Raw genomic sequence first — 16,248 nt, 5'->3', positions numbered from 1 at the left:
AATATCGAACCACACGCATGGCCGCTTCCCAGTGCTCAGAACGCGGCTCTTGCATAAATTGTGACAGAACATGTACTAAATAAGCCAATTCCGGTCGTGTAACCGAAAGATAAATCAATCTCCCTACCAATCGACGATAGGACGCAGGGTCCTTAAGCAATGGACCATCGACAAGGCCAAGCTTATGGTTTTGTGGAATAGGAAAACCACTCGGCTTTGCCCCTAACAAACCTGCTTCAGAAATAATGTCCAACGTATATTTCCGTTGGCACACAAACACCCCAGATGAACTACGAGCCACTTCTATACCCAAAAAATACTTCAAGGGACCAAGGTCCTTCATTTTAAAACAGTCACCAAGATAAGCTTTAAACACAATCAATGCAGCGGAATCGTTCCCAGAAATAATAAGATCATCTACATACACCAAGACATTAATCTGAACTGTGCCTCTATTGTATGTGAAAAGAGAGTAGTCGGAGTAGGATTGAATAAAACCATACCCTTTCAAAGATGTCGTTAGCTATGCAAACCAACATCGCGGAGCCTGTTTCAAACCATACAATGACTTCCTCAAACGGCACACCAATGATGGATCAGAACTCTCAAACCCAGGGGGCAATTTCATGTACACCTCCTCATCAAGGTCACCATGTAAGAAGGCATTGTGAACATCCATCTGATGAAGATCCCAATTTTTAGAAGCCGCAATTGCAAGAAAAGCTCGAATTGTAGTCATCTTAGCCACAGGAGCAAAAATCTCTCCATAATCTATGCCTTCATGCTGATGATTACCGAAAACAACTAAACGAGACTTGAGTCGCTCAACTTGGCCATTAGACAAAAATTTTGTCTTGTACACCCATTGACTTCCTAGAGCTTTCTTGCCTGGAGGAAGGTGCTCTAAAGTCCATGTGCCATTATCTTCTAAAGCGTTTATCTTTTCTTTCATGGATTGCCTCCAACCCTCATGCTTCATAGCTTCTTTGAAAGATTTCGGTTCTTTGTCATGAACAATGGTTGCGAGAAACTTACGATAATTCGCAGAAAATTTGTCACAATTTATATAATGTGCTAAAGGATAAGAGATACCTGAAGGAGTGTTGGAGGACGGAGTGGACTGAGACGGACTATTAGCAAAAACGGAATGAGTGACATAATCTCGAAGCTTCACTGATGGAATTTTGTCACGTAAACCCCGACCCAAAACCTCCGGTTGTCACGCCTCTTTTCATGTTGCCTCCCCACATTACATGTACACTTCCCACATTTGCAATTAATTAAAGGTTCAAGTTTAGCAAGTTCATCCCATAAGACCTTCAATGTCCCAAAATAAATAGCCACTGTCATATTCTTAGATTGTTCACACCTATTAATTTGGGCCTTTAAATTTTGAATACGAGGACCATTAACCACACAAAACCTTACATGTAAATCATCCCATAAGCGTTTTGCATTATCATAATTAGAAAGCAAAGATTTTACCTCCGGATCAATCGTGTTCATGAGCCATGAAACGAGCATACAATGCACCACAACCCAATCCTCCTTGGTTGCAGGCGGCACGCAATCAGTGATAGTACCATCCAAAAACCCAAATTTCCTCCGAGACGAAAGGGCAACAAAGATTGCATGAGACCACGAATCAAAATTGTCAAGTTTTAACCGAATGGGAGTAATAAAGTCACCAGGTCTATCATGTGCCCCTAGATAGAATGGTGAATTGGTTTCTATTTTTTGTGGTGGCGGTGGTGGTGGTGTATCATCACCGGCCATGGCGAAATTTTCTGAGAAAAAAACTCTGGCTCTTATACCATGTAGAATTAATGAAACAGAAATCTTGGGTATTATTTCTCAGAAAACCACTATATATAATACAAGCTAACACAATCCCAATCAAGATAGATTTAGGAAAGTATCAAAAGATATTGTTAACTACTAAAAATATGCTATCCAATATATCCTAAGATCTTTGGAAAATATATCCTATTTTCCTCAATAAAACAAAACACCTTAAAAGTATGTTGAAGATTTCAAAATCGATTTTGTAATCTCCCTACATATTGTACACATCACCTAGTATAAGTCTAATTACATATGATCAAGTGTAATAAATGTAAACATAGAGTAAAATTAAGGTTAATTTGGTGTAATAAGTTCATTTTAAATAAATAAAAATAAAATAATTATCCCATTATTAGCAATATGTTATTGTAGTTGCAAACTATTATTCAAACAGATATTTTTTTTATTTTAAAATTGAAGAAAAAAAAATTTACAAATTTAAAATTGTTAACTAAAAATGTGATTTACTATATCCAATTGCTAATTGATTTAGTCATTTACAACCAACTCGTGAAAAAATGAGTCTATTTAAGTAATTCCTACGGAGTTTTATTTTACAAATGCATAGCCAATAATTTTGAAGGCTATAAGTAATAACTAGACGTGATATGTCACAGCTCCAACGTCACTTCTATTCCTAATTTCATGGGTGATGTATTACTGAATGTAAATTAACTCCCTTGATGCACTCTTCAATTAGCTAGCAAATTCACAGCTCAATTGGCTGGCTAATGCCTTAATCATCATTGTCGTATTTTACGATTTCACCTAAATGTACAAATTACGTAGTCGACTATGGAGTATTTATTTTACAAGGTATTTAAAACACCAGTACTGTAGCAATTAGCATTAAAAAAAAAAAAAAAAAATCTCAGGACAATTTATCAGTATTATCACTCTTTATCCACCCCTTGGAAATCTGTTCAATTCTAGCAAACAACACTTGGTTTCTGACAAAAATACTGGAAATCATCTTTTTATCTTCCACAACGATTTCATCACCCTTTTCATTTTCTCTCTCTTTTGGAGCTCCCAATTCGTGGAATTCCATACCCATTTCTCTCTCCTGTCTACAATTTATCAGAAAAGCAAGATAAAAATGGCGATGATATTTCACTGTTCTTCACTTCTTACTCCTGTAAAGCAGTCTGGTAATTCTTCTTGGCAGCAATTGTTCTCCAGAAAGTTTAAATTTGAGGGTCAGTACTAATTTTACTCAATCATCCTCTTTTATGTTGTAAATTGATGTTGTTTAAGCCTTTCTTTGTGTGCTAAGAATCATCATTCTGTTACCCAATTGAAGAATTGCTGTATTCTTCTGCTTAATTTATGAAATTATGATCTGGGTGTTTAAGTTTGGCGTTTTTGCAAGTTAGATTAGTTGGTAATGTTTGTGGTTCGTACTCGAAATTCGGGTTTTAACCCGCTTTATATTCTTCAATCTTATGTGAAAGTTACTTTTTTTTATTATTAATAATTTCATTTGTAATAGAGTTTGTGTGAAGGTTTTTGATGCAAGACTGTAGAGTACTAGAGTGTGGGTATATTATACAGAACTGAAGGTGTTATGAAATGCAGGGGTGAACAGTAAACTCAACGTGACATTCTGAAGATTGTCTATTAAGCTAGTGTTCTAGTTCTAATTATAACTTAGAAGTCCAGAGGCTACTAGGCTAGAAAGGGTAACCCTTACCCTTAGGTATACAGCTGGTGCTGCACAACCTCCTAAATCTCGCAGTAACGACCAGTCGTTTCGAATGTTTGGATATTCCTTTTTGTTGCTTTGATTGATGACTTAGAAGTGTTGACTGTTGATTTCTATGTTTCATGCTTTCTGTTTTGTTTGTGTGAATTTGGACCTCCCATGTCCCAAATTACTTTTATAAGTTATACTATGCGTTTCTTGCATGCCTGTGAGAGCAGTTGCCAGCTTGACTGATATCTAATTCATGGTTTCCTATCCATGTTAGAATCTGTCACTGAGCAGTCACCACAATTCTAAGTGACATGCTCGTATGTACAGATGTCTGAGAACTCGAAAATGTAATTAATTGATGGCAGGACAGCATGTTAGTGAATATTAAGAGTTTTAAGAGTTCACAATCAATGTAGACGTCTGAAGTCTCTGAACTAATGTATGAGAAGGCTGACACCCATTTGAGACAAGGAAAGCAGTATAATTCTTTATTGGTAATGTCAGATAGTCATGTATGTCTGCTTTTGGATTTTGGATCTCTCCTAATTGGTTCTGAAACTATCTTGCATTCTTGAGTTACAAATACATTATATTCTTCTAGGGTAAATGTGGTGTTTGTTTTAGGGGATCCAGCGATGCTGCCATATGATTCAAAGAAACTCATTCTGTCAAGTCAAGTTGCTGCATCTGCACTGTCTAAGATTTATGGGATATATCCTGGAATGTCATCTATGAACTGGCTCCAGAACAAGATTAACATAAAAAGTTGCTTTCATGCGTCTCCATCACTCTCTAAAGATGATTATCGAAGCCATTTTGTCAATCTGGTATGCTGAATAGTTGTTTCACTAGCTGCATAGGGTTTTTTTTTTTTTTCATATAATCGCCTGACATCAGTTGTGATTTGAATTCTTGGATCCTCCTTAGCCTTAATATTTCCTCTTTCCATGCCACATGTGACCTTAGCCTTGCTTTTCAGATATGGAGCTACTTAATTTCACAAAGAAACAATAAGAAAAGTACTTAAAAAAAAATATGGAAAACTGCTGCATAACCTCTTAAGTTCCCTTAATCGCAGGCAGATACTTATGCCAAGCAGTTTATTAATAAGTTGATTTGTGACCTTCCTGATAGCTTTTCCACTATTTCAGTTCTCATGTATGGTTTGACACTAATTAGAAGGTTCTAACTTTCTGGCTTCCAATCATTTTAATTTCAAGTACATTAGATAGTGAGCCTTAAGTATCAGAAACATTTGACTAACATTCTCCAGGATTGATGCAATATTTAAAGGCTATGTAAAACATTTGAATAATCATTTTCTACTAGTATTTTGGTCATTCTGGTGTCAAGCTTTTGTCTCATAACTTGAACATTTGTCAACATGACAGGAAGCGCGGATTGCCAGATTTCCTACAGGAGCAGTTTTATTGACTAATGCCATGTTTCTGGCTATGCCTTCAGAAGCTCTAGCGGAAACAAGTGAGGCAGTCAATTCCTTCTTCAATATGCCTGTGCTCTTATTTGTAGCGCTTGTTGGGGCAACTGTTGGAGGTGAGTATGTCTTTTTTTGCTTCTCATATTTCTATGAATTTCAGACTGAACTCTTTGGTAAACTATCTGAGACTGGAAAATGTAGAATCTGTATAAAATGATAGAGGGAACGAGGCTTAAAGTTGGCTATAAGAATACTGCTAAGACAGGCTTACTATCTTTGTCTCAGCTTGATCCCTGGAGGTTGTGAAGAAACTCATCCAAAGTTTGCTTTATGATTACACTAGAACCATATGGAGGGCTGAAGGTGATAGGCAAGCCTTTACTAGATGAAATTCATCTTGTTGAATACTGCTTGAGTAATGTCTGTGTTAGTTGCATGAGAGAAGCCATAATGCTCACATGCCTAGTAAGTTACCTCTTACCACAAGAGGAAGACATCCTTGTGCATGTTTAATAAGATTGCATCTCTGTTACTGGGTTGGATCTTTCATCTGAGAGCATTATTGCTTGAACTAATCATTGAAATGTGGAAACAATAGTTTTACAATTTCTACTTTTGCGCGCATTTTCCCTCCTCATATGAATTGGACCTAAAATTGTGCTGTGCTGCAGCCACTGTCCTTCGGAAAATCTTATCGGTTTCAGATATATGCAGAGCCGATGAAGTATTAGCTATGAATAATTCTTCAGCTACCTACTTTTCATTATTTGTTTAAATAAAAATAAAGGCCTTAGTTACACAAATTGCCAATTTCTCCCGTGCCTGGCCTGTGTCAAGTATATAAGCTTGATAGCTAATAATTCCATTATCTTGTGGATTGCGCAAACCACTCATATAGTCATTCTAAATTCACGGGTGGTAGTAGATTGTTGGTGCTTTGTCTTAATATTCTATGCTTTGGTCACAGGACTTCTTGCCCGGCAAAGGAAGGGCGAACTTGAAAGACTGAATGAACAACTGCGTCAGATTAATGCAGCACTAAGAAGACAAGCAAAAATTGAATCTTATGCGCCTAGCTTAAGCTATGCCCCTGTTAGTAACAGAGTCCCAGAGAGTGAAGTAATAGTTGATCCAAAGAAAGAGGAGCTGATTTCTCGTCTGAAGGCTGGGAAGAACTATCTAAGGAACCAAGAACCAGATAAAGCATTTACGGAGTTTAAGGTTGCTCAGGAACTTGCGAAGAATTTGAATGATCCTATCGAGGAAAAGAAAGCTGCCAGAGGCCTAGGTTGGTTTTTGCTCTACCTTATGATCTGGCTATATGTTCTGCTATTGATTTTTACATCAGCACTTTCTGCCCCTTTAACTTTGCTTCTTTGTTCATACACCATCAAGTGTCCAGTCAGTAGCCACCAAAACGAGCCAATACGTGAATCTGTAAATCAAACAAAACAACATCCCAACAGAGACAAGTTGGTGAAATTATTAGCTTTAGTCCTCAAATATCCCAATGTAGTTTCTGTTATTTAGATGATAACATAGCAGCTGGGAAAATAAACAACTAATGAGGTACTTGTATGGGCTTTTCATTTGTGGACAGGTAAGCTGTGTAGTAAAGAGTGCATTAGGGGAAAAAGAGTAGGTATGATCCCTTATAGTATCCTGTGTCCTTGAGTAGATATCATATTTGGATTGGCATGGGAATTTAGAAAAGTAGATAATGAGAGAATTAAGAAAAAAGGGTGGATGAAGAGAGATTTGAAAAGGTAAATGTGTATTTTTGAGACATCCATTTAAAGTAAGTGCTATGTAGTACGGAACGAGCGTATTGAAAGAGTGTACTGGCTCATTTTTAATAGGATAATGATAGGAGCATAACATTATGCTCTGTACAAAGACTAAGTAGATTTGCATGCATGTTGGAATTTGCCAATTACCTTGTACCACTATCATAGCTTATACAAGGTATACATTTTTCCTTGTGCTTGATTATGTAGATATGAAAAGCAATCTGTTAGCTCTAACAGGAACTATTATTTGCTATACCTTATTAGAACTGCTAATGATATTTCTATCCGCACATGGTCAAATAGGGCCAGTCTGTCTACCATATCCAGCTTAATGTGTGCACGCATGCTTTCTATTCCATGTTAAGAGTAAGTATGAAACAATTTGAGAGGGGGGCTACGTATCAAATCTTTTTTTGGATACTCCGTCCTTGAGTGGGTCATCACCCCTCGGTCCCTCACCATTATTGGTATTGATTTTCCCCTTGCATTAAATTTGAACTGTAAAAATGCTTTTCAGGAGCCTCCTTGCAAAGACAAGGGAAGTACCGTGAAGCCATAAGATACCACAACATGGTACTAGGTATATCTAAGCGCATAGGAGAAACTTCAGGTAATACAGAGGCATATGGTGCGATTGCTGACTGCTATACTGAGCTTGGGGATCTTGAAAAGGCTGGAAAATTCTATGACAAGTATATTGCTAGACTAGAAGATTAACCGTTTTTTTTTTTAATCATTACTGTCCTTTGCTAGCAACTCTAGAGATGTAGTGCAATTTTTGTAAAATGAGAATCATATCAGAAAGCTTTTGTATCACAGCAGTGCTAGCTTTAATCTGAGGAATGATCAATTCTTTTTTCTTTCACTTTATGTTTTAAATCTTGATTTTAATTTGTAATACTATCCTTCGCTATAGCCTACACAATTTATCAGAAACGTAATCTTCATAACAGAGAAGCATAATCAGCTACGCAACAGAGGTTACTGTATCAATGTAGCTGTTGGTGGGTTGGATTAGCTTACAACTTTTGGGCTAAAAGATCAATAGCAGAAACTAGCTAACACCAGAAAGAAAAAGGTAACACTATGTTAACAGGTGAAAAAGTGCACACCTAGATAGCAAATATCTCATAATATTTTAGTCATAACTGTCATATATGGGAAATTAGTATACACAGAAAACTTCCTCATAAAATGCTGTCACAAGGCTCCAAAATAATATGGTCATCCAAAGTCCATAAGAGAAAATAGAAATATATATATATATATAAGCTACTGTCCATAATGGACAAACTTCCTCTAGATCAACCATCAGTTCCTACAAGATAGGAAGAAAAGAAAATAAAAAAGAAACAGAAATTTCAAAAGCCGGGGTAAAGAAAAGGTGAGGGGAAAAAAAAAGGTTACATCATGCATCAACACACAGCACAATCAAGTACAAGGAGGGTAAAATGCCTCAATCCCACCCCCCACATAAAGGAGAAACATAGATAGCTAATAAAACAATTTTTAGACACACGAATGCAGATCTGCAGAACAGAACGAATCCAGAAGGGCTGTGCATCAAGATCTTAATGGTAGTACATCATTTGCTGGGCAGCAACATTTTGATACCCGCCATCATAAATAGCTTGGCTAGCTCCAGCAGCTGTCATTCCTATACTACCCTTGTTGAGTGGATGTGGCCCCTGTGTATGCATCAGAGCATGCATCCCACCCATCTTACTCATAGCTAGTTGCCTCTCATAAGAAAGAAGATCTGTAGCAGAAAGGCCTAGAGGTGCAGGGGCAGGTAGAGGAAGTGGGTTTGAAGCTGTCCCTGCTGGTGTCGGCTTGCTTCCCCAGGAGCACTACAAGGCACATGACAAACCATCAGGAAGCCAGGCCGCAGAAATATTTAAATATGCATCTATGAAAGAAGGAAATTACAACTACAAAAGAGTTTCAAGATAACAGCTAGAGGAACAATCTGGAGCTTAACCCACTTTCTCATGTGCACATAACATACAATCAGTCTAGCAGATGGGATAAGCAATTTTGGGAAAGGGAGGTTAAGTAAGCAACATGCCTCAATAACAAAAAACCAAAGTCAAAGAACCTATTACATTAAATGGAAAACATAGAATGATCAAATGCATCATGCAAAACCATGATGTCACAAGGTTAGAAAAAATCAATATCTTGGTGAAACTCATGCATACTTCCATGAATAGTGAAATTTGAACATGTATGCATTATAATTTATAACAAGACCACACTATCTATGTACATTGTTGTAAAAATTCAAAATGAGATTCACAAGACATACCTTGATTAATTTGCCCAAAAGCATACTTTGTGTATTTCCCAACTGAATGGCCAAAGCTGCTTCTGCATGAGTACTGTACCTAACAAAGCCAAAGCCTTTGTCTCGCTGCACCCTCACTTCTTCAATAGCTCCAGCACCCAAACTATGGAAGTGGCGATGGAGATCAAGCTGGGTGGTCTGCAAGCAAAACATGGTCAATCAGCGGTAAAATCTGCCCATTCTCTTCTAGCATTCGTCAAAAACCCTTATATAACAAACATCATTTCTTATAACTCTGGTTCTTATCGTAATATTTTAGATTTAACCGCACTAATTCATGTAAATGCAAATTCAGGCCATATCTCCCTACTCCAATTAACAGCATAAGTGCCTAACACAGCACATTTGACCAAAATTCTTCAAATACATTAAAAAATCTAACAGTGATTATAAGAAACATGAAATGGTGTGCTCAAGAAAACCGCAACATATTTGACAACCCTTCAGCCACAATAAGGATGCTACTGGGTAGGGCACAGCAAGTAAATCTAGTTGTATAAGCAAAAATGGAACGCTATCCTTCCATTGTAAACAATAAGGAAAAAAACAAAAAAAAAGAGGATAAGTGACATTGCATTACCTCAGGGGCAAGATTCCCAACATATACAGTTGTATACTGAGGATTGTTTTCAGGGGCTTCGCTGTTTGTGGCCTCCTTTCCATCTTCTGAAATTCCCAAAAAGATTTCATCACAAAAACAGATAAGTTGCTATGCAATGATATGCATGGATAATTCAGAGATAACCAATTCTGTAGGAGCATAAACACAAGAAAAACAGCAGAAGAACACCAAATGCAATGATTTAGAAGAAAAAGTCTGAATATTATAGGTGGTTCACTAGAGTTCCTATTTTGTCACCAGTTTGTTAAATTTAAGAAAACATATATTTGCCAACGAGGGCAGGTAAAAGAGTCACCCATTACTATAAACACAATAATGATTCATGATAGAATCATTTATATCCTTCTCCAAGTTGGTCACTGTCATTTGCATGGAGACTCATCCCAGATATTCCAGCAGAGACTCATGCACACAAAATAAGATTAAAAATTAACAGTAGATGAAAGTCACTAGAAGCCTTCCTCCATTGAATAGCAATAATGTATACTTCATAGAATTCTTTGTAATAGTAGATTAAAATCTACACCGAAAAAATATTTTTTTAAAAAAAGTACTTCGCCACGTCTCAAACTATTTACCGTGTTGATGAGCTCAAAAACATTGTGTTAAAAGGAAAGACAACACCTTATAGGCAGGGAAATACTTCACCATTTCAAGAAGATTTCTAGAAACAGGTTTCAGCTATAAAGATTGGCTACAGGGCCTATAGCAAATGCTGTGGTATGCAGTATACTAGTATAAACTGGACTTCCAATGTTGCTCCAACAAAAAAAAAATATTCATGAACAGAGTCCAGGCAGAAAATCACTGCAGGCGATGGTTTAAGCACAGGTGCTTCAACAATATTTTCCTAAGTTCGCATTGTACTATATAACACACAATCTAAACCTAATGCTGATTTACCTTTCAATTTTTCATTGCAATCTTTCTCACAAGTCACTACAGTCCATATTTCAGTGGGCTATCGATCACAATTTAAGCCAAGAATTTAAAATTTCTACACAAAGGCACCAGGCTGGCAAATATAAGTAAGAATTGACTCAATATCTGAATTTTCTAGGCACTAAGACCTTTCATTATCATGGCTTCAAAATCAGGAAGAATAGTAAGGTGTTTTATTAGTCGCATTAACATTTAACAGAATCTCAGAGAGTCAGAGGTCTTGAGTGAAGAAGGGTTGTTCTTTTTGAAGAGTGAAGATCTAGTACCCAGCGCGGCAGTCTTCCTCAAGGGTCAAAATAAGCTTAGGTGAACACATACAGAAGTTTACTTATGATGCCAATTGTGAAGACAGGTACCTACCCTTGCCTTGCTGATACAGGACGAAATCTCCTAGGTGCCTTCGAAATCAGCATCTATAGCCAAAACAGAGCAGTATATATGCTAATTAAAAGCGAATACTTTCCTAAGATGAACAAAAGATCTAGAATCATCAGTTTTAAGAATCCAGACAGGCTAATAAGCAAGCTGAGCACGTAGATTCCTCTATAAACCTTGTTACTTATTCTCCACTTAATCAACCCAAAGACACACCCATTCCTTCCATGCACTTTGATAACAAACTTGTAAAGCTGTGACAGACTGACAATAAGCCAACAGATTGAATACACTTGCAATAATAATGCACTCAATGTTATAGCTAATAAGGACACATTCAATTTTTTAAACATACATTTGACACCTTAAGTCAGGACCTAAGAACATCAACATCATTGACAAGCCTCAACTATAGAGGTTCTCATTCAAGACATAGTGTGTGTTATATCTATGCATATACAAGGGTAAGCTAGTTCTGACAAAGTGACATGCAACAAGTCAAACAACAGCTGGCATTTTAATCTAGTCCACAACCAGGGCCAGACAGTGAAACAGAATCTAACTCCACTGAAGATGAAAATGAATCACAATATGCCAATAAAAAGAAAAAGAAAAGAAAAAGGAAAAAAAAGCCCATTCATGTTACTATCATTAGAATTCGAGCTCGGCATTCCTTTGTCTATTTCAATTCCATATATATTGAATCAGATCCACCTTAGCATCAGTAGACCTCCATGACTCAATTCTAACTGCTATAATTATACCAAAAAACAGTAACGAAACCAAACCATAACTTGAACTTTTATTTAAGCAATGGTCTTGGAACTAATGCCTAAAACCATTTCACTGACTCAATAATAACCAAATAAGGTAGTAGATGTTTCGAACTGAAATGAATGAAATCCTAGAACATAATGTGGGATAACTACAAACCTGACTGAAATGAATGAAATCCTAAAACATAATGTGGGATAATTACAAACCTGATGAACCATTTGTCAATTCCACCACACTTTTTGAATCAGTACTTTGCTTATCATCACTGTTAGTAGCACCTTTAGTGGCCCAATTGCAGCGTATCTGCCTACTACCAAGCCATTTCCCTGAAATATACATACAGAAGTACAGAACATTATTATAGTTATGTTGAAATGTAAAATTACAATAAATAAGATGGAAATCCGTGTGTCTAGGAACTATGGGGAGTCACATCCTTGATAAGAAAGGAAAAACAGTCAGACAGCATTAAAAGCAAATAGAGTCAAAATGACAATATTTTCTCCAGCCATACAAGGACCCATCAGTTCTAAACTACAAATAAGAATCCCAAGTTTTAAACATACCATAGCCTTATTATACAACCAAATAAAACATAATTTTATCTAAATTAAACCTAGTAGGAATAAGAAGTTACATCTGTGACATAAGCAAAAATATTGAAGCAAACAAAGTTTACTTATCCAGGTGTGAAATATCCAGTTTAACATGTAATAATGACTTAAAAAAAGACAAATATAAGCGAAAAAATTCTATCAAAAATTATACAAATCCCTCTAAGAAACATTCAACGAATGGGGAAGAGAGAAACATATGATGAACATCTTGCTCTGAACGATGCAAGACATACAGCATCAAGATAATAAAGAAAGGGAGAATAACGTGCATGATTTGAATTGCACTAACCAGTAAGATCATTTATAGCACTCTGGGCATCCTGTAGCATCAAAAGTAAATGTTAAAAGAGGAATTTATAGTACAAAAATAATAATGAGGGAGAGGAAAAAGAAAGAAAAAAACGAAGCAGAAGAAGAAGTAATGAAACCACCTGCTGGTTGCGAAATGAAACAAAACCGAACCCCCTGGAACGCCCAGTTTTCTGATCCCACATTACTCTTGCATCTCTGAGAAAAGAAGAAAATAACCAAGTCAATTAAATATGTAAACCACCAAAATTCACCTACAAACACAGCCTTGGGTATCATCATTCAGCATTGACAAAATTCAATCCAAAAAAATCGATATGTAACATATCCTACAAGTATTAAGGAAATTTTCAAATAAAGACAGGGAGGAATGACGCTTACGAACAACTGGGATACGTGGAAAAACAAGCAAATAGCATCGCATCGGTAACCTCAGGACTCAGGTCACCAACAAATACATTGAAGTGGTCTGAAGAATCTTCACAGGTGTCAGTAACTAAGCCACTATATGAAAAACAGATATATAAATTGTACTAGATAACTAGAACCAAGATGATGACGAACTTACTTGAAGTGTCTTCTCGCTGACCACTAGTATACGCCCAATTAACCTTTATAGGCTGCCCAAACCTATATAACAAATAATTAACATAAGAAAAGGTAGCAAAATATGCAGAACAGATAGAAAAACCAAACAAGTTACCACTCACAAATGCCTTCCATTAAGTGTTAATATAGCCATGCTGGCAAATCTGCGATCATAGTAGTGAATGAAACCATAGGATGACTGCAAGTAGCAAAAGAATTTAGTTAGCACCAAACTATAATCTAAGAGCTAATCTTAAATAGGCTGTACCACACAACTAAGCAGGCAAAGCAGCACTCTTTCTAGCAAAAGCAATGAATATATTTTATCACAATTAAAAACAAAATAGATAAAGAAAATTTATAGAATAAAGAAAATCAAAATTTTCCCAGGAAGTACTCTCTTTAACTCTAAAATTTCTTCATGCTAGCGGTTGGCACAAAGGTTAAGAATGAGACTCCCTCCGTCTCATAATGTTAGTCCCATTTACGTATATCAATGCAAATCTTTGAACGCAAATATCTTTAATCTCACACTGGCAATAAAAAATTAAATATTAATTAAGTACTCATCAAGATGAGTAAAACTGGATCTCATATGACATTGTTTGTTATTATATAGAGAAAGAAATTTAAAAGATTCCCTCTAATTTTTAAGAGTCAAAAGATTATAAAAGGAACTAACATTGTGGAACGGAGGGTGTAGTAGTTAACGGACGGAGAAAACTAATTAAGATTAAGTATTGGGATAGAAAAATCAAAGAAGTTAGTGTGATAGATAGCAAAGAGTTATCTATAACTCAAAAAGAAAAGTGTAATTGAACCATTTGACTAATAGAAAACAAAAGTGTGCAGGAAACTATGTCACAAAGGGAGTAGATGTCTAAAGGCCCATTGAAGCTGCCCAAATTCAAGGGTCTATGAAAATTTTAAGAATCAAGTAGTCCAAATATTGAACCCCAAATACATGCTTCATTAAGCAGTACTTCTTTATTTTGAGGTCAAAGTTACTCCGATGTTATAATTCTCAAGACATAATGGCCCTTTTGATCTTTGCCCCCCTTTAGTGAGGAAATTGTCCTAGTTTATTAATCTTATATTTGCTCATCCTGCAGAAACAAAAAAGGAAATTCCCATCCACTATCTTTCACTCATATCCACAAGTCATAGACCTTTCACTAATTAACCTAACAACCGCGATGAATACCTTTTCCTTCCTAATAAGCTTGCAACCTTCAACAGGGCCAGCACTAGCAAAAACCTCTTGGATTAATGGTTCAGTGACTTGAGGATGAATATTACCCACATACCTGCATTTTCTCAAAAGATAAACAAACTAGAAAATTAAAGAAAAAAAAAAAAAGAAGAAAACAAGAGGAAAAAAAGTGCTATAAGGAACCTCCTTCAGAATAAGCGAACCAAAAAATGCACAACATTATTTTAATTTAAAATAAAATGAAAGAATCTATAAGAAGCATCATAAAGCAATTGTAAGAAATATGCAACAAGACTTACACACTGCGGCACGTAGAAGGATCAAAGCCCGGAGGAAGGTTTCCACTGGGGTATGGCTCTATCTGAACATTCAAGACAGGTAAATACGTAAGTTTATAGAGGATAAGGAGGGATGATAAAAATATACATTTTCAAATGCACATGAGAGTAGGCAACCATTACTGCTATTCAATCCAAGTATACTAAAAAAACAGAGGTCAAGGTGACATGCTTAGAATGCAACTTGTAAAGCATTATGGTCTCTCTAAAAACTATAAGCAAACAGGACATAACTTCCACCAACAAAAAGGTGAACGGCAAAAGACCCAGCACAAGCTAACGAGCTACTCAGCAGCCAAGTTCAAACTTAGCAGAAAAGTCTAGGCGACTGACTGCATATGAGAGATAGTACCCTAATTGGAAATAACAAGTACACGACAACACGCCCCACATCGTGAAACAAGACCCAAATCAAACCAGGTTAATAGTCAAAACGATTCAGCAACAACAGGAAATAATATAACTCAAGAACAAAGATTTTAAACACACACTTTGGTTTATGGTACTTCGATTTCGTACAGTATACTATCCCCTCCAGAAACACTAATTCAGCCATCAAATACAACCATTTGATACAGAAATGACTTGCGGAAATGACGCAAACCATTGAAGAAATCAGCTCACACTTGGTAAACTTGGAATTCTTGAATCAAATTTCCAAGCTTATATCATAAACCATAAAAGTTGATCCCCATTTCTATATAAAGAAATAATTTCAAGTCCAAAAAGAACTCAAATTGAAGCAAAAAAACAGAACCATCACTCTTAAGCTCGAACAAGCTAAAATCAACGAGACTTACAAATCAAAAATGACCCCATTATTACAAAATCCAAAGTTTCGAAACTTCACATCCTAGCTCACAAAGGTAAAACGTCAAACACAAACAGAAAAATCAAACACCAAAATCAAAATTTTCCAAAAACCCTAAATTAATCTATCTAAAATGACCGAACCTAAAACAAACCCAAATCCCTAGATACCAAAACAAGCAATCAAAAGCTCAAATTCGGGCGAAATTAAAACTGAAACAGATCAAAAAGAAAAATCACCTGAGGAGCAGCAAGAAGACCAGGGTGGTAAAGAGACTGTTGCTGAAGAAGAGCTTGCTGCATCAAAGCTTGTTGTTGTTGCTTCATTCTTTGATTCTGCATTCTCAAAAAACCCAGAAATTGAAATCAATTTGGGGGGAAAATTAAGATAATGGATAGATATATTGGGGTTTCTGGGTATGTTTTAGGGTTCGAGAGGGTTTCGACTTTGAGAGAAGAAGACCCTCGAAGAAAATTTTGAGGGAACGAGGAGAGAGAAAATGAGAGGGAGGCCTCAAGGGAAATACGAGTATAACTGTTC

At 36.3% G+C, this 16,248-nt stretch overlaps 2 protein-coding genes across 4 annotated transcripts; one reads left to right on the top strand and one right to left on the bottom strand.

Moving 5' to 3' along the window:
* The first annotated feature begins 2,480 nt into the window (after positions 1 to 2,480).
* LOC110684412 (protein FLUORESCENT IN BLUE LIGHT, chloroplastic-like) lies at positions 2,481 to 7,684 on the top strand. 2 transcript variants are annotated; one of them, XM_021860868.1, is made up of 5 exons: positions 2,481 to 3,044; positions 4,175 to 4,368; positions 4,933 to 5,095; positions 5,947 to 6,267; positions 7,287 to 7,684. In XM_021860868.1, exons 1-5 carry the CDS (start codon positions 2,945 to 2,947, stop codon positions 7,484 to 7,486), a joined length of 978 nt encoding a protein of 325 aa, XP_021716560.1. In that variant the 5' UTR covers positions 2,481 to 2,944; the 3' UTR covers positions 7,487 to 7,684. The 2 variants fall into 2 exon arrangements, with proteins under 2 accessions (XP_021716560.1, XP_021716559.1); XM_021860867.1 differs by having other exon boundaries at positions 2,484 to 3,044; positions 4,166 to 4,368.
* Positions 7,685 to 7,978: 294 nt separating this feature from the next.
* LOC110684411 (oligouridylate-binding protein 1B-like) lies at positions 7,979 to 16,248 on the bottom strand. 2 transcript variants are annotated; one of them, XM_021860865.1, is made up of 12 exons: positions 15,948 to 16,248; positions 14,859 to 14,920; positions 14,551 to 14,653; positions 13,469 to 13,545; positions 13,327 to 13,388; positions 13,140 to 13,236; positions 12,881 to 12,956; positions 12,739 to 12,769; positions 12,039 to 12,158; positions 9,697 to 9,782; positions 9,078 to 9,254; positions 7,979 to 8,619 (listed from the first exon to the last, which is right to left on the bottom strand). In XM_021860865.1, exons 1-12 carry the CDS (start codon positions 16,047 to 16,049, stop codon positions 8,341 to 8,343), a joined length of 1,272 nt encoding a protein of 423 aa, XP_021716557.1. In that variant the 5' UTR covers positions 16,050 to 16,248; the 3' UTR covers positions 7,979 to 8,340. The 2 variants fall into 2 exon arrangements, with proteins under 2 accessions (XP_021716557.1, XP_021716558.1); XM_021860866.1 differs by having other exon boundaries at positions 13,140 to 13,227.

This window comes from Chenopodium quinoa, unplaced genomic scaffold, assembly GCF_001683475.1.
Source record: "Chenopodium quinoa cultivar QQ74 unplaced genomic scaffold, ASM168347v1, whole genome shotgun sequence".
Classification (NCBI taxonomy): domain Eukaryota; kingdom Viridiplantae; phylum Streptophyta; class Magnoliopsida; order Caryophyllales; family Amaranthaceae; genus Chenopodium; species Chenopodium quinoa.
The sequence above is the reverse complement of the archived record's forward strand: the minus strand, read 5'-3'. Positions and strand labels throughout refer to the sequence as shown.